The sequence below is a fragment of the Culex pipiens genome, chromosome 3, assembly GCF_016801865.2.
Source record: "Culex pipiens pallens isolate TS chromosome 3, TS_CPP_V2, whole genome shotgun sequence".
Lineage (NCBI taxonomy): Eukaryota > Metazoa > Arthropoda > Insecta > Diptera > Culicidae > Culex > Culex pipiens.
Window position 1 is genome coordinate 5,069,186 of NC_068939.1, and position 19,541 is coordinate 5,088,726.

General features: G+C 36.5%; 1 protein-coding gene across 5 annotated transcripts in view; it reads right to left on the bottom strand.

Annotated features, from left to right (window-relative positions):
- The window catches only part of LOC120422874 (septin-7), a 50,350-nt gene that overhangs the window by 16,359 nt on the left and 14,450 nt on the right, over nt 1-19,541 (bottom strand). For 3 of the 5 annotated variants that reach the window (XM_039586426.2, XM_039586424.2, XM_039586421.2), the window contains exons 2-4: nt 12,576-12,999; nt 7,235-7,345; nt 27-721 (exon numbers count right to left, since the gene is read on the bottom strand). In XM_039586426.2, the coding sequence (XP_039442360.1) occupies nt 27-721; nt 7,235-7,345; nt 12,576-12,911 (1,142 nt within the window). In that variant the 5' untranslated portion in view covers nt 12,912-12,999. Of the gene's footprint in view, nt 1-26; nt 722-7,234; nt 7,346-12,575; nt 13,025-19,541 lie in introns of all 5 variants that reach the window. The other 2 variants (XM_039586422.2, XM_039586425.2) reach the window with 2 other exon arrangements.

Here is a 19,541-nt window from a genome sequence, read left to right on the forward strand (position 1 = left end):
TCCAATAAACAGACAAAATATCTTACCAGTTGCTGTTGTCGACGGCATCGCCGAACCCGGGCGTGTCCACCACCGTCAGCATCAGGTTCACCCCGTTCTCCTTCAGTAATACTTTTGTGCTCTCGACCGCGACCGTCTTCTTGACCCGCTTGGACGGGCCCGGATGCTGCTCGGCGTGGTACACCTCCGACAAGAACATCGAATTGATCAGCGTAGACTTGCCGAGCCCGGACTCGCCCACCACCATCAGCGTAAACTCGAAGCCCTTCTTCACCGCCTTCCGGTACACCTGATTCGGCAGATTCGCGAACCCAACGTACCCGTCCAGCTCCTTCGGCTTCGACTTCACCACCGGCTTCTCCTTCTCGTGTCGCTCGTTCAGGATCTTGTTCGAGTCGTGGTGCCCATTGTTCTGAATCAGCAGCCCATCCCCATGGTGGTTCGCGTTCAAAATCGCATCCCGCTTCTCCTTCAACGAAATGCTGTTCAAACTGTTGGCCAACCCGTTGACGCCGCCGCCGTTCGTTCCGTTGCTGGTGGCGCTGCTGCTGTGATTGATACTATTGTTGTTGTGGTTGTTGTTGTTGGTGTTGTTCATGTTAGAGACCGAGTTGTTAGAAGGCAGGCCACCGCCGCCGCCGCCGCTGCTGTTAGTATGCGAGTTAATTGAATGCTTGTCGCTGGTGGAATTGGCATTGTTTAGGTGCGATGCGCTGTTATTCTGCGAAAAGGGAGTCGGAAATCATAAAAAAGTTATTAGAAAATGAACATTAAGCTGTATGGTGTGATGATTTGCAGTAAGTTTTTGGAATAACTCGAGACACTTTTTTGTAAGATATAACTAAACAAAAATATTTAAGAATCATCGTTAAAAAAATCTAGATAAAAAAAAACAAAAAAAAAAAGATTGACAAAATTCAACGGATGGATAATGTCTTGGCATTATTCAAGTGGAAAACACTTTTTTTTTAAATGATAGAGTGAAATACAAGGTTGTAAAATTAAACATGACCAAGGCACCAGAAACAATAAGGGATCGTACATAAATCACGAGGCCTTCACATTTGTGTTTTCATCATAAAAATTTTAACTTTAAATTTTAACTTTTTGTATCATCAGGATGTTTGGTACGGTAGGTCTACGCATCCGTCCTTCCCTGCTGATTCTGTGAATTGTGGTCCGTTCACAGAATCCTATTTGCGGTAAACACAACGCAGTAGGATTGGCCGCTGTATTCTCGGATGAATTGCAGTGATTAATGTTGACAAGAAAAGAAACTTGGATATAATCTAACCCTATTTTTCGTATCTTTTCTTTGTCCAAAGAAGGCGTTTTGCACTATTAATTCAGCCAAAGCCATAGAGAAGTGCGGATCTTTTTTTTTCTGTGATATAAAGAATAAAAAAAAATAAAAAATAGTTTCACTTTAAAAAACAATAGAGAAGTAAGGAATATCAGCACTTGGACGTTAAATTATAGCTCTCATAAAAAGCGTTTTAATTGATAAATAGGAAGAGAGCAAGCAAGCTTTTATCAAAGTTTTACAAAATCAAAAAATTGGGTGGCGTGCTTATCCTGCCAAACATATGAGAATTTCCCCTACTAAACTTTATTTTATAAAACGTACCGTTTCATGTTAACGTTATTTGAGGGTTAATTCCAGGTAGAAAAAAAATAGAGTTTTTTTTGTATGTAAGTCAATTTCAGTTTCAATTTATGAAAAATTATAACTTTTTTTAATAGGAAAAATCCCTACAATTATCTTATTTAACTTTGAAAATCAGACAAATACCTAGTTGCCAAGATGAATTGAAAATGAAAAAAATCGACTGACTGTGAATCACTGTGAAATTGTCAAAAAATACCTAAGTAAAATTTTGATACAGTACACCATTTTCAAGTTAAAGCCATTTTAGGTAACATTTATGAAAATTTCTTTTTTTTAATTAGTGCACATGTTTGCCCACTTTTGAGAAAATTCTCTATATTTTGCTATTTTGAACTTTGTTGATACGACCTTAAATTGCTGAGATATTGCCATGCAAAGGTTTTAAAACAGGAAAATTAAGGTTTTCTAAGTTTCACCCAAAACAACCCACCATTTTCCAACGTCGATATCTCAGCAATTACTTGTCCGATTTACAAAGTTAAAATATGAAACGTTCGTGAAATCAAGTTTCAAATCAAGACTAACATTTCAAAAGGGCCAAACGTTCAATATACGCCCTTTTGAAATGTTAGTCTTGATTTGAAATTTTTGAAAATATTGTTTTCGAAAAAATCGGCAAACATGTGCACTAATTAAATAAATGGAAAACTGCGACTATTTTCAAAAAAGTTAACTAAAATGGCTTTAACTTGAAAACGGTACACTTTATCAAAATTTCACTAAAGTACTTTTTTATTTCAAATTTGATTTTACATGGAATATTTCGATTTAAAAAAAAAATCTGTATTGATTCAGAAATTCATAACCCGGTCAAAGATTTTTTGCACAACCTGGAAATTTCTGAAAAATTGGCATTTGATGTCCCCTAAAACAAATCAAAAAATTAAAAATAATGTTTTGTGGCAAATCAAGTTTTAGTGACAAAAAAATAAATTAACAATCACTAAAAATTGTTTACCGTGTATAGTTTTTTTTCAGTGTAGTCTTTATTCTTACCTACAACTTTGCCGAAGACACCAAATCGATCAAAAAATTTCTTCAATAGATATAAATTTTTGAATTTTCATACATCATTTTTGTATAGACAGCTGCACAATTTGTATGGAAAATTATATGGACAAACTAATGATGCAAAATGGCTTCTTTGGGCATACCGAAGACACCAAATAAGTTTCAGCCTGATAAAAAAATACAAAAAAAATCAAATGACCCAAATCTGAGAGAATTGCTCAGAATTTTTGTAGCCAAGATGGTATAAATGGCGATAAATAAAAAAAAATTACAGGCAATCAACCATTCTAAATTTATTTTTATTTTATAAACATGGGGTCGCAGAACCTCGAATTTGATGTTTAAAATAAGAAAAAAAAATACGAAACATGTTTATTTCTTGTGTTTTGATCACTCGAAGTCCCATACAAACCTTCCGATAATCGAACTTCGGATAATTGAGTCTGGACTGTATAATAGATTTTTTTAAATCAAGCAAAACATTGTAATAGGGCCGAAGCCGAAGTGTAAACAGAGAGTCTATCCTGCTCGTTTCTAATGTAAACATCAACTAACGTGAGCAGGATAGATTCTTTGTTTACACTTCGGCTTCGGCCCTATTACAATGTTTTGCTTGAAATCATGTTTTTTTTTCAAAAAAATATATCTCTGTTTAAAAAATGTGTCAATACTTTTGTGTAGCTAAAAAGCTGCCAGTGACATGCTTAAAAATAAAAAACGATTTTTTTTGGAAATTATACTTTTTTGAGGAAAAAGCTAATAAAAAAAATATAAATATATATTTTTTGCCTTTCTTACTAAAGAAAGGTATAGGTTTTACTTTAAGCCTGGACGTCATTTCCAGCTTCGTAAATATGTCGATTCAGCATGAATTTTAATCCGAAAAATCGCTAAAAAATCACACTGCATCGATTTTCGACGCTCTATCGATTCACCTTGACAGAACTCGTCCATCTCGAACCCTCGAATTTTGAGAAAATAAATTCCGTGGAGGTCGAGTGATGTTCGTATGTGGTAAAATTTTGCTAAATTTTGTGTCGCGCCGTTCTCAGCTCCCATAAATCCGATTTCGATTCTTCTAAATGCAGATGAAAGCTAGTGTGCTGAACCTGGGCGAGTTGCCGCGCAAATTTCGAATTATCCATCTGTTTTCGGATGCAGCCAGACTTTTCAACAAAATACACAGTTTTCAAATGAAAATATGGTCCATTTTTTTAATTTTCATATCTTTTATTTATCTCAAATATTGCATTTTTCGAGCTCTACAACCTCCCAAATTTTCATCCAGATTCATAATATGGTTCTGGAGTTAGAGCCATTTGATTAACCTACCATAAGAAAAAAAATCCCTAAAAAAAGGTAAAAGCCCACCTGGTGACATTCGCCAACATTTTTCAATTCTGATTTTATCCGAAATTTCTTACTACATTCATAGTACAGACCATGAGTGAGCATCTGAAACAAATTAGACATCGATCGGCAATCCCGATCAATTTTTAGAACGATTTACTTTTTGCCTTTCTTACTAAAGAAAGGTATAGGTTTTACTTTAAGCCTGGACGTCATTTCCAGCTTCGTAAATATGTCGATTCAGCATGAATTTTAAACCGAAAAATCGCTAAAAAATCACACTGCATCGATTTTAGACGCTTCGTCGCCAAGTCGACAAGTTGTCAAGTTGAGCTTCGAATACTGGCGCGAGAATGCTGGCGCATATGTTTCGGCTCGACTTATACTCGTTCGTAGTAGCTTGTCTACCGATGTTTCCTTCAACATGTAAGATATCGTAGCTTTTCGGTTTCTTTGCTCTGTCCGTTTTTGCATAACTGTCCAATGTTAATGCAAAAACTTTTTTGACATAGGACATTCATCCGGGTACAATCAATTTGTTTCCCGTGTGCTCCTAAAATCGCCTTTAAGTAGGCTTCATTTGTCGTGTCGTTTTATTTAACAGAGTTCATTGGATTCCAATAGGAGCTTTCTAAGCTTCTAAGCTTTATATCGTTTTCAAAGTTTTCAATGCTCGCGACGCCAATGGCTATCTACCTAAGGTATTGCGATTGAGTGTGTAGTGGTGCGGTTGTAAAAATATCTATCTCTGACTCTCTCACTTTCGTAGACGCTGAATGGCAAGCTTCCCACTGTGCGGTTAACTCGGTTTTGCTTTGCGCCTGCTTTGTTCGGTTTTTGGGCTCGTACCAAAACTAGAAAACCAAAACCGCGGTGTGTGTCGTCACTTGCGCATTGGATGCTAGCGATGCTAGCGTTTGTCATAAACGCTTGTTTGATTAAGAATGTGTACGATTAAAAATATTCTATTGGTGAAAATTGCGTTTTCAATTTCTTTTAGAAAACACATCATTAATAATACCTTGCTATAAGATTTTTTGTATCAAGTTGATGTTGTGAATTGAAAGAAGTTATATTCTTTAGTAAGAAAGGCTCTATCTCACCCCTGGTGGGATTAAATCGGGTTTTTAGTTCTACGTTGTTCCCATCATAACTTACAACCACAAAAAAAAAAATAAATGTTATGCAATTGACCGATTCTGTGAAGAACCCAATTAAAAATATATATATGGGTCATTCCATCTGAAGCGGAACAGCATTTGAAAATTACCCTCTCCGATCCTGCTCAAATTTGGCAGAGCTGTTGATACTATCAAAACATGCAAGAATCCCGAATGAGCAGATAAACATTTGCGATTAAACTTCAGTTTCCTACAGTATTATACAGTTAATTTTTGCTCAATTTGATGAAGGTTATTTATGATGAAATATTATTTCAATAAATGGCCAGTTAGCAGTTATTGATCAGCCCGCCTGTTTGCTTCTAGCAGATGCGGCGAATGAAGCTGATGCAGGTAATCTCGAAAACACAAAACTTTAAAATTCGATATCTCTGGAACGAAACATATTCATTTCTGTCGATCGGTGATTCTTATGTAAAATTGGCCGGAGAACACGATGGTGAGGTCAAATAAAAAAAATAAGTTGGGGTGTTTTGAGATACGGCCGTTTAATGTTTTCAATTGCGCAATACAGGTAGAAAAAATAAATTAATCAACATTTTGATCACGGAAATGGATTCTACGTCCGATTTCCTTCAAAATTGAGTCCAAGAACGACCTTCTGAGATTTGTGGTTCCTGAGCTATCGCCGTTTGAAACTAGGAGGTTTGGCCAAAAATCGATTTTTTGGGGAGGTACAAAAATGGAGGGGGTGGTCCGATTTGGATGAAATTCGGGATTCTTGCATGTTTTGATAGTATCAACAGCTCAGCCAAATTTGAGCAGGATCGGAGAGGGTAATTTTCAAATTTGCACTTTTTCGTGCACAGTTGAGATGGAATGACCCATATATGAAAATATCTAAAATGTGAAATTTTTAAATGTATAGTTTTTTGTACTTCAAATGACACCGTCATAACTTTTTTAATATTTTCAAATTTTTGAATTTTTGCATGTTCAAGTGTTTGAATTCTCAATTAAAAAAAAATAGGGCAATTGAATTTTGTAAGCTTTATCCCTCTTTATCCTATAACATACAGATAACGGTTTGAAGTGTAAATCATAATCAATTCAATAGGGTCTCAAAGCCCTATGTAAATTTTTATATACAACGGCTAAAAACACGATTAAAACCCATTTCTGATGATTTTTTTTTTCATTTTCATGCAAAAAAATGACAAAACAACATTTTACAGTGGATCAACTGTCCCCTTGGAACGAGCTGTCAAGTAGGACCTTTTCTGTCAAGAAGGTCGGAAAAGTTTAATTTTTTGAAATAGATTGAAAATTCCATTTTAAATCTTTTGTAGTCGTACAAAGGGTCATTGTACTCAGAAAAATTAGCTTTATCGTTAAGAACAATAATATCTGTCTTTTTTTTTGCTTTTTGGATGTTTTTGAATAACATAAAAACACAAATTAAAAAAAAAAATGATGCGATTAAATGAACAAAACAAATCTTTTGACCATATTTGGATGTCTTGCAGAACAGTTTTTAATTTGTATTTTGTGATTTTTTTTATTTCCTTAAAAATTGATTAAGATTTTCCAGAGATTTACAACAACGCTGTCGAGTCAGAATCGGTAGAGTTTGGTCTTTTTGCTATCTGGAGTCGGAGTCAGCAAAATTTGAAAAACTGGAGTCGGAATCAGAGGTGGAGTCGAAGTCGGATTATTTGTTTGGGAGTTAATCAATGTCGGTGGAGTTTGGCCTTCCTGCAAATCTGGAGTCAAAGTCGTAAGCACATCCCTGAATTAGGATTCCCTCTCTGAGAAATAAAACGCCACGCGTCTCCACCAAAACCAGCTGACGACCTGCATCATTTGGCACTTGGCTGCACTAATTTGGCATCAAGTTCGCTTCACGAGAGCTGCTCTCGCGTGGAGACATCAACATCCTTGAAGCACTTGCCCAAACATACTCCAAAAAGAAAGAAAGAAAAAAAAAAGTGTCTCGCCCCCTGATTGTCCCGATTGTTCTGAGCAGCAGCAGCAGCAATAGAAGGAAGTGTGCACGAGGTAAGAGGCAGACGACGACACTTACCACAACGTTGTTGTTTGCCAGGTTGAGATTGCCCAACACCGGTGGATTCGGGGGCGGTCCCGACGGGCTGTTGCTTTCGGATTTGAAAAACATTTCACGCTTTGACTGGAGCTGTAAATAAAGGTTTGGAGAAGAGCACAAACAAAACGGAAGGGCGAAATTAGAAGAGCCGGCTAAGCCAATTTTCGAAGCTGTTGATGGTTTTTTTTACTCGAGGAGGGGCTTTTGGAAGGGGAAAGACATTTGGGGGCACCGGACCATGTACAGAGAGAGAGGGAGGATACTCTTATGTACACAAAAGCACACACACACATGGAAGCGTGTGTCCTGCACTGGAAAAGCACCAGCAAATATAGAAAAGAGCTTTGCAGCCAGCAAAACAAAGCCATTTTTGGAAAGGGGGATTAAGGTAGGGGGGTAAATGAGGATTTAGTAGACTGAACGAACGACATGCAACCGATCCAGTCGGTGGTCTGGCAAATTTTCCGCATGATTTTGCAAAACTTGAAAATTCAGGTGTGTACTTTCATATAGTTCAATGTTTTTGTATAAAATTTTTGAAATAGTCTTGGGCATAATACTATACGTTATTTTTGAGTTAGTACTAATCAGGATTAGGGCATTTTAAAATAATATCAACTATACATTAAACAAAACTACAAAATGCAGAGAGCAAAACAATGTTCAAAGTACAAAAATCAATATTACAAATACAAATCCCCAACCACCCTCGGAACCACCTGAAACCAAGTGGGAACGATTTGAATAAATCTGAATGTGTCGGACGCGCAAAAGGACGCAACGAAACGCCGGAAACACTCGCCAACAAGATAGATGTAATGCCGCAGCCCCCGGTAGGGGGAGCGAGTTGGGAGTCCTCGTCAGGTAAGGTGAGGGAGAAAAAAAAAAGGATTTTGCATTTTTCGTCGTTTCGGAAATCGGAGGAGTGTGACGTGACTTCGTCAGTCAGTCAGCTGCGGTGTACTACATAATAGCCGAGCATAATGGAAGCACCACTTTTATTTACCGGCGGGTTACATGTGACGGTCATCCATTGGAAGGATTAAACTTTTATAACGGCGACGTGGCATGAACAACTCAAGCAAAACACACACCATAGTCGTCGTCGTCGTCACACGTTGACAGGTTTGAAATATGCACAAATGGCGTGCGGTTTGCACGTGGCGTGATATGTTTAGATGGCCGGAACCGGCAGGTTTTGTTTTTTCTTTCGCTCGAGGCATTTGGATTAAAATGTTGCATTTTTCATTTAACAGGATATATGCATTATTGTAACACAAATAACCCTCTAAAGTTCAACGTCAGCCCCACTTACAAATGGAATAAACTGAAAAAATACACGTTTTAGCTCACCAGTTTATTACTTATTCCTAATATTTTGTTTGTATTTTTTTTGTGGTTTTCTATTTATTTTAACAATTAGGTAGTTTCCCCCATTAACAGAATTCTGAGAAAAGATTTTCTGTACATTAAAAGAACTTAACGAACCATGCGACTCCAACAAAATGTACTGGAAATTCATTCCTATGGAGATGCGTGGTACTTTGAGTTCGATAAATGTACCGAAATTCGATAAATTTTTTGCTTCAAAAACCATGTATCTTAAATCCTCTTGATGGATATTCACATTTTTTAATATGTGACATAAAACTTTTGAAAAAGCATACAAAAATGTTTTCAATTGCTCTAATTTTGGACCACCCGATTTTGAATAGAACCACCCTAAACGCCAAAAAATAAACCGGTCCATTTTTTTGGCCAGGAAACTCCCATTGCCAAAATTAATACATTAAGACGATGCAATTATCTTAAACTAACCCAAGCACGTGAAGAAATCGAGCCAAACATTTCATTAGGGCACAAAACCAAAACGTAAACATTCGGTATTGTTCCACTATTCCATTCATTAGTACACTCTCTACATGCCCTCCAAGATTCAGATTGATAGCAAACAATTTCCTATTGAAAAAATCAAAAACTCAAAAGGGCACATAACAATGTTCACTCCAAACCAGAAAAAAAGTTCAATTGTGCCCTTTTCTATTTCGTTAGTTTTTCGTAGTTGAGAAACTTTCTATGTTATAAAGTGAACTTTTCATACATTCTTAACACTAATTCACTTCAAAACAAAATTTGATTTACGTTTCACCAAGGATTTCTGCAGAAAAAATTTTTTATGTTTCACATACCTTATCTGCACCATTCGATCAAAAAACTTCAACAATTATAAAAATTTCCGCTGGATTCCTCAATATTTCTAACTAAACAAAAGGGCCCATAACCATCATTCAAAACAACAATCGAGTGACAGCGCTTTAGTGCCCTTTTAGTTCTCTTCAAAATTGCATTCAAAAAGGGCCCGTTATGAACAACAGTTGGAAAGTTAAAAGGGCCCAATAACGAGATTTTTTTAAATTATGAGTTTTATTGCGAAAATCAACATAAATTAAGAAGCATTAAAGCAGAGTTGAGGATAATGATGTGTTTTATCGTATCATTTGTAAAAATACCATCAGTCAAGCTTCTTTTTTAAATAGGAATTGAAACAAGTTGTCCACTTTTTGCAAGCGATTTTCTCGAATCGCGGTTTTTGGTTATGTGCCCTAATGAAATGTTTGGCTCGAAATGTGAAAAAATCATTTTCCATGCAAAACTTACTTTTTTGTTTCACACATACACTTTTGTGTTTCTTCAAGTAGTTGATCGATCGATTTGATATTACCGCGGGCGTCGATAATACATAGTTGGAGATCAGGGTTTTTAGGAACAAATTGAATATTACAACATAATTATATTTTTTTGATGAAATTTTTGCACAAAATTTATATAAACAATCTTTTAGTTTATCACCACACCTTTTTTTCAAATAAACATTTTTGAGAATTATTGAAAATTTCAATGAAAAATATCAAGAATCCAATTAAATCAAATGGACATATTTTGCAAATTCCGAAACAACCGGTAACTATTTAAACAAAATCCGCAGAGTTAAAAGGTAGTTGAGGAGGCCAGCTATTGTTTTACACGTCGATTTTTTGATAAAAATTAACGGTTGTACCGGATTTTGCAAAATATTTCCTACGACCAAAATGCTTATCCATATCAAAGATACCCCTGATTCTATTTCTTAGACCAATATAAGTAACTGTGAAAATTTTGAGCGAAATCGATTAGGGTTCGCTTTTTATCGTTAAAGTTGATGAAACAAAACCATTTCATGTAAAAACGTCTTCTTTAAATCGCTTATAACTCGTCAGAGTTCACTCGAATCGTTTTGCGGTCTTCGGCAAAGTTGTTGTCGGGAATTCCCGGGAAATTTGAAATTTATCGAAAATTGATCTTATCCTGCTTCTGACTGATATTTTGCAAAAAAAAATGTATAGAACAGCAACTTGAATGTTCAAAATGAGTTTGGGGTCAATTAATGGCTTGACTGCTTTTAAAAATCATACAACTTTGTGAAAATATTGAAATTTTCTAATTTTATATGCTGTCTTTCAACTCCTACCGAATCAAAATAAATCAATAGATTTTTTTATGGGAAGTATTATTTTATAAATCAAATTATGAATCAGAGAGTAAAATCCATGCTTCTCAACATTAAAAATAAAAAAAAATAAAAAATTGTCTCTGTTACCATTCCAAGGGAATATGTTTCAGAATAACGTTGACTCATAAAGCAAAAAAATAAAATCATGTAGAAATTATGTTTTTCATGGAAAATAACTTGTTCATGGCAAATAATTTTGACTTTTTATCAATTTCACCTTAAATTTATATGTTTATGGTTAAAAAGCTTATAAACTAAGTTAAGTAAATTTACATAATAATTTTTTTTTCTTCTTAGAAACTTATCAGCAACCTTAGTGATTTTGTAAAATTCACTCACATGTTTTACAAAATAATAATCTTGAGACAAATCTTACCAGTTGGAAAAAAAGAACAGATTATTGTTACCCGGTTTTACAATAAATGTTATCTGAAATACACCTAAAATGAACCTGATTTTTTTCTTATTAGTTCAATATGCACAGTAGATTAAAATGAATAAAATTAAGTTAGGTTCTCTCATTATATTTTTTTAAAAATTAAAAAAAATTGAATCAAAAAGTAAGGAAAATGTTTATTTTCGCTTGAATTTCGGGAATTCCCGGGAAATTTACAAGTTTCCCGGGAAACGGGATTTTTTTTTTCGAGAAATCCCGGGTTTTTTCTTCCCGGGACGGAATCATCTATGATAATATAAAAATTCCTCGGAAGTTTATTTCTCACATCGAAATCGTATCAATAGTTTCCGGAATATTTTTGATTGACAAAAAAGCAAAATGAAAAAAAAATTATAATGTTGCAGCCAAAAATTGTTTAAATTTTTCCAAAGACAATCGATGTTCTCAAGAAACAGTGTTAAAGAACTTTTGTACAGTACAGTCCTTAGTAATACAGTCCAGACTCGATTATCCAATGGCCTTTGAAAAATTAACTTCGGATAATCGAATCACAGAAACATTTTTTTTATTGTCGAGCTTAACTTTGACTCTAAAACTACGCTAAAGTGATTTAGAATTGTTAAATCCAAGATGGCGGTCAAAATGGCGATAAAGAAATATTTCAAAAATAATTTTGCTGTTAAAATTTTAAAATTTTACTAAAATGAGGGTCACAGAACTTAAATTTGATGTAAAAGAAAGAAAATAAAAAAAAAAACGATTTTTTTTTTGTTCATAATTCGATTATTCGAAGTCGCATACAAAACATGGGATAGTCGAGGTTTCGATTTTTTTTTAATTTAATATCAACAAACGCAATAAAAAATCGAGAAAAAATCTCATCTTAAAAAAAAATCGCTGGTAAACTTAGTAACGGCATGAAAATCTCGAAATCTTGTAAATGACTAATATTACAAGTTGCATCGAGTCGATATGATTTTCGTTTTGTTGGATAAATATATTAGTTTTATAAATTTTATATATTTATTTAAGTCCATATTTGCAACACATTTAATTGAGAAAAACCTTAGATAAAGAATTTATAAGGGTAATTTCTCTATATTTAAACGAGACTTGCATTAGTATAATACTACATTATCAAACTGTACTTATCATTAATCAACAGTTTGGCATGTCTGTAAACGTGTCGTCAGGTATTTAATTGGATAAAGTTAAATTGAAAAAAATAAAACAAACTAAAGCCAGTTTCAGTCCACGAACGGTTTCTATGCAATTAAACAATAAAGCCAAATTTGGCGATAAGCATCTAGAATTTCGTGCCCAATTGGCTACAAAGTACATCGAGCTGCTGCTGCCGTGTTTATTTAGCTAACCTTTTCCCGTTCCGCCTTGTCGAGCTTGGTGAACTCGTTCCGGTCGCGGTCGATCTTGTTGAACGAGGACGAGTATTTTGGCAGCGTTGGAGGTGGAATTGGCCGGGCCGCTATCGTGGGCTTTTCGTGCGTTTTGTTGCTACTGTGAATTCCGGCCGTAATGGGTGCGACCACACCACCGCCCGGGGTCGGAGTTCCCGACACTGGACCCGAACCACCACCACCGAGTGGGTTCGACGGTTGAAAATTGGCCATGTAAGCGCCCGGGGAGGACAGAATCGGTTTCACCGGCGGTACCGGCGGCCCAGCTGGTTGCGTTGGCGTCGATGCACTCATATTTTCATAATCTTCGGTAAAACAATCACAACCTCAGCACACGTGGTAATCTATCCGGGCAATCCGGACGCCTCTCTGGTTTTTGTAACTGGAAATATGATAATAGGCACACACTAATTATACTCGAATTAATCACACTTGCTGTTTGCGCTTTTTTTTCTTCTCTTCACTTGGCCGGACGGTCGGTGTGTGTGTGTATTAATTTCCCACTGAACTCGTTTCTCCACACTTCTCATAAAACTCATCATCATCATCAGCTGCGCCCGTTCGAACCGTTTGTTTGTTTCAAGTGCTTTATCGTCCGACGAATGCAAAGTATGGTATGCAAATCACAATCCAATCATCACTGCAAAGCTCCGCGGCGTCGTCGGCGGCATTATTTCCCAGGCCCTTATCGATCGTACGAAATCGGAATTTGCCCCGCGGAATCAAACCAATAAGGCCGCGATTCCACCAGGGAGGAGGGTGGAGGCAAGAGGACAAACAAGACAATGATTGATCCCGTTTCAATCGAGTCCTTTCGGGATTCCGCAGAGTCAACCATCACAATCCATCAGACACACATTCCACACATCATCAAACGGAGGGGACGGAGACACACACGACTGAATTGAAACAAATTACTATTCCAGATGAGAATATTCCGTGGAGTGGGGGAGGGGAGCGCTCGCGGAATCGCACACGAATATGCACTTATTGCACATACCATTGCATTGTAGCGGTAGTTCTAGTTAGTGACCAAGAGTCGCCAGGCTGGCCAGCCGACCCGCATAGCTTATAGTTGGTGTGAAGTGGGACATAAGCGTAATTGGGTTGGACACTGGTGTTCAGTTCAGGAGGACTCCTCGCAAAGGCAGAGCAGATTGTAGCTGAGAAGATGAGCTTTTTTATAAGAGATTTTTTTTAAGATTAACGTCCTTGCAACGGAATAACTGAAAATCAATCTTTTAAAGGAAATTTCCAGAAAAAAGAATCTGACATGGAGAAGCGGAAACTTCTACGCATAAATGCCCCATGTTAAAACAAGTGCAACACGATTGAAAATTTTCGACTGTTTGTGTTTCTACGCATAATTATCCAGTCCCTATTCACCCCATAAGTCCCTAATCATCCCAGTTAGCAGTTTATCACTCTTATTTGTAATCCTCTTGCTATACAATCGGTAAGCAAGACACAGTACTTCGTAGGGTGTAGGGGTAAGCGTGGTTGCCTCTGACCCAGTCGGCCTGGGTTTGATCCCAGACGGTCCCGGTGGCCAATTTTGAGACGAGATTTTTCTAATCACGCCTTCCGTCGGACAGGGAAGTAAATGTTGGCCCCGGTCTAACCTAGACGTAAGGTCGTTAGCTCAGTCCGGGTGTAGGAATCGTCTCCCTGAGTCCTGCCTCGGTGGAGTCGCTGGTAGGCGCAGTTGGACTCACAATCCAAAGAACGTTAGTTTGAATCCCGGAGTGGATGGAAGCTTAGGTGTAAAACGTTACTTAATCCACCGATGGTGGTTGGTGCCTTCCTCACAATTATGTACATATTATTTTCTGTAGTAAGAATGTCAAACCTAAAAATTTTATCTAAATTTTACTTCTTACAACATATCTACATGGAGTATGGGGTCTAGAATCATTGGACGTAATATTAGAACAACACCTACGGGGCTGTTTCATGAAAATTGTTATATTACTTTAAAGTTTTTTAGGCCTTAAGGCAGTAAAAAATATATCTGTTCATTTTTCCCGGGAGTTTCAAATCAACAAAATCCCGAAAGCCAGATCTCCGGATAAATCCGGACAACTTTTTCATCAACATATTTGAGATCCGGCCTCTAAAATGTGTACAAATGACACTAAAGTGCTTATAACTTTTGATAGGGTTATCAGATCTTCAATGTTTTGGGCTCATTAGAAAGGTCTTTCAAATACCTTTCTAAAAATGTATGACCAGACGAGTTTGCTTACAAAAACCACCCTTTTTACAATCTTTCAAACTTTAGCCAGAAACGTTTTTTTAGTATAACTTTTGAAGTACTTATCAAAACTTCATAATATTAACTAGGGTCTTGTGGGATCCCAAGACGGATCAAATGAGACCAGAACGGTCCAAATCGGTTCAGCCAGTCCGGAGATAATCGAGTGCATTTTTTTCGGTGCACGGACTTAAATACATACACACGCACAGACATTTGCTCAGAATTTGATTCTGAGTCGATAGGTATACGTGAAGGTAGGTATACGAGGTCGAATTAAGAAGTTCATTTTCGAGTGATTTTATAGCCTTTCCTCAGTAAGGTGAGGAAGGCAAAAATAGGTTTGCAATTGCCTCAACAATCAAGCTTTCGGACACCTAGTTTCGAGTAGGAATATCGTAATCGAGAACGCCAAGGCAAGAGCGAATAATTTAATTTGATTGTTTGTTTTATAACTGTTTCTGTTTTGCACGACCTATCGTGGCATATTAAAACAAGGTATTTAATAATTCTAGCATACTTCTTCAAAATTTTCTATCTATCCACTGGGCATCGGTATACGAAAGGATAAAGATCATGGTTCGGAAGGGTATTTGTAACTTTTTTTCCTTCAGTAAATTTACTCGATTCTTTAAGCAAACTCTATTCCCAACTTTGAATTAATCAGCTGTTGAAAGGTAGTCCACATCTCAGCTAGGGATAGTTGCTTCACACAATATGCTTAAACAACGATTTAAATAAAATGAATCTAATAATGTTTCAGTTTTGTCGAAATTTAGGATTATGAACGTGTATTTTCAATTAAGCCTACAGTCATCCCTCATATTCGGAACAGTTTACAGATCGGTCAATGTGCAAAAAATCGTAGAAAATCGATAACTGAACTTGATGATTCGCTTTTACCTTCATTTGAAAGTTTTTCTTGCGATCTTTCGAATGCTGTATCGAAGAACTGCAAATTTTGACTTTTATATCAAGTTTTTGAAGAAAAACTTTGACCCTTCAAATTCAGAAAACTTTTTTCTTACGGATGTAAACAAACTTTGGTTCTCTCCATGAGTACATAGTTTTTACAAAATAATGACTTCACGCACTGAAAAGAACGAAACTCAAGCTTAGTTATGTTTTATGAATGGCCTGATAATTTTTTTTTTTGTGAAAATATCAGTTAAATTCAGGTGTTCTACAATTGTAGGAGGCACAATAACATCCCACAATTATGGAACAGGCAATTTTGGGCCGTATTTTGCTGATATGAAAAAATGAAAAGTTGTCAAATCTTCGGTGCTCACCCCTAGAATGATAGATTAGGATGTCAGGAACAATGTTTTCATACAACAAAAAAATCCCAAAAATGGTTTACAACCCGCGCGCGAAGCTTGAATGAAAAAAGTGCATTTTCCGAGTATTTTTCAGAAATGCGCGTAGCAATCATACTAAAGTCATTCAAATTTGGTCGCCTTGGGCTTCAAGTGATAGTTTAATGTCCCCTGAACAAATTCCTATATAGACATAGTCCATAAAAGCTTGTGTTTGGGCATGGCAGGGCGTTTATGGAGAAAAATTTGTATTTTTTAGACAAAAAATTTCAAAAATCACTCCCCAAAATCAGCCAAGAAAATTTGCAGCTAAAACTAATGCATTCAGCTTATAGAAAATTTTACGGAGATCATTTTGCTTTTTTTAACATTCAATTTATGTCCACGCAAAACCGAGATATTTGCATTTTAGTGAAGAAAAAGTGACGAATTTTCAAAATTCTTGGTATTTAAGCGTTTTTAGCAAAAAACATTGGCTACTATGATTACAAACGAGAAGGCATATATTTTGGTTATATTTATTTTGTTGTTATGTGGGATGACTGTACGTGCATATAAAAAATAGATATCGGACAAAAATCACGGATCTTTTCAAATCAAAAAGGACGAATGGTGGATACAAAACTGAGAACCACTGTTAAGTTTGAATTAATAGAAAATAAATGAAAGTATTAATCTCGATTAACATGATTGCTGAAAATAAATAAGCAAGAATGGTTGAAAATTTATGACAGCAATGCTTTACTTCATTGTAGCTTTCTGTAAAGAAATTAGAGGATTCTCTTCTTTTTTAAAAGCGAACAAACAAATAAATTCAGTGTAGAGTTCGGGCAATCTTATCGGAAATAAATAATAAACATTATTTTCAAGTTTTTCACGTGATTTTACGAGTAAGATTACATAAAATTTCATTAAACATACTGCGAAATATATTTTACACTCAACCCAACCCTATAAGATAAATTTTCGATGTAATTTCAACCTCAAATTACGTAAAGTATGTGAAAATTGTGAAATCACGTTTACATATTTTGGAGGTGAAGTTACACTTCTTTTAGACACAAAATGTGTCGTTGTTCCACGATGTAATTCTGGAGTTTTGTTTAAAATGGTCCAATAAACCAAATTTTCAGTTTTTGCTTTTTGGGTGTTTTTTAATACCCCTGACTCAAGGCGGTTTTAAAAACACCCAAAAAGCAAAAACTGAAAAATTTGGTTTATTGGACCTTTTCAAAAAAACTCCAGAATTTTACTATGATTTTTTCTTTGTGATTCTTTAATAAAAGTGTTTCATATAAAGCCAACACAAAAGAGTGCAACAACTTACAAAGTATCCTGAAAATGTTCCAAATCTGTACGATAACTGTAGCTCTTTTTTATGCTTCCCTTTCATTCATTCAACCAACCAACCATCATCAGTATCATCATCCTCATCACACATGCTGCGGCGCATCATTCTCATATTGCAAACAAAAAGCTCCCCTTCTCATCTCATCAGTGAGCAACGCAACGCCAGTATACTTGAAGTAGGTATGCATGCACATCACATCATAATGAACGAGGAATGGTGAAAAGTAGTTAAACACCGAGCTAAACGGCGCGTAAATAGTCGGTGTGTGTGAGAGAGTGATTAAAGCCTTCTTGAAGGTTCGTTTTTTAGGGTGGGGGGTTGATGAGCTGCCGAAGGTGATAACTATCGATAGATGTGTATAGCTATTATGATTAAGCTGTTGCACGCCATCACCCAGCATGAATGGATGAATGCAATTTCTAGGTCTTTCATCTCATGCTCATGATACTAAGAGGGGGGAAAGTATCGAGGTTAGAGATTACAAGAGTCCTGGCTGTGTAGAGACTGCTGTCAGTAGAACCAGGCTGAGGTCATCGACCAAAGCAAACATCAATTACGGGGCGGTGCTTCTGGGTTAACCCTTGAATAGGACATTTTCAAATAATATTAAAAAAGGTTAAAAAACAGTTTTGAGCTAAAAACGAAAAATGCACAAATCTAATGGATTTCTGACGTTTTAATTAACCAAGCACTGCTCAGCTATAATAGAAAATTGAGAAAGAACTGAGATTGCTTGCTCCAAACCGCTGCTGACGCCAATCAGAAATGCATCTCTGTTTACATGCCCATTACTGACAGCCAGCAGCAACTGCATCGTCTAATGCACCACACCACACTGCTCAGCCGATCTGCTTCAATTCTATTCTCACTTGGTTTGGCCTCACCCTGCCTCTTCCCTTACAAACCCTCAGTGCGGAATTCCAGCAGCCGCAGCGTTCCTTGAACCACTTGAAAAAATAAACCCACCGTCAAATCTCACGATCATCTCCGCAACCATAGAGGCCGAGAGGTAGTGAACAAATAGATTCATTGTTTGAAATTACGTTGTATTACTAAAGGTTGAAGGGGGGAAGGGGCTTCGACCCAAACAAATATTTATCATTTACAGCAGTTGAAAATTTGTTGCTCAAATAGTTTGAGTTTGATGGCAAAGTGTTAAAATTTCTTTTGAATAGATTTAAACAAATCTTGCAAAAAAACTATAGGGTTGACCAGCACGCAATGGCCATATATTAGCACTATAGTACGTGTCTGCGCGCCCCCATTCAAAATCTCTAAGAAAGATTAAACGAAAAGGCTGAATAACCCCACAATACCGAGAGCATGTGCTGCTTTTATGTATGCACAGGGTGCTCCGAATGCATCTTGCATTCATTATCATTAACGTGTCCCGCCTTCCCCCTGCGTTACACTTCCTCACTCTGCACACTTCTGTGTTGAGCGTGAAACTCACAATCACACACAGTGTAAACATATACGACCACTTTTTTTCGTTACTTCTTTCTCTGGGTGAAGTGCACTTTCTAGGAAAAATGCGAAGGGCCTACCGCGGAGGACGTGAATGGTGGCGCTTGTTGGGATGGGACACTTCTTTCCTCCATTGACGGTTCGAGGAGTTACTTGAAGGGGTCGGCGGATAACGTACGAATTGGTTTAATTTGAAACAAAAGTTTGAATGGAAGTCCTTCCCATATCACTGCTGCTCGAAGGGCATGCCGACGGATTATTTCTATGTCCGGTATTGAGAAGTACGCTACGAAATCTTTCGTGGAATATTAAGTAACTTTTTGAGATTTAGGATAATATAATGTTCTGAACTACGAAAATAAATGTACTGAAAATTCTATCAAAAAAAGATTTTTGTCAAATGTTTAGATTGTATCCCGTCTAGAAGTCAATTGAGACTGTGGTATCAAATAAACAATAAGTGCAAATTTCAACAGTTTTAGTAAAGAACACTTTTCCGTAAACAAAAAAAAAATCATATGACCAACTAATAG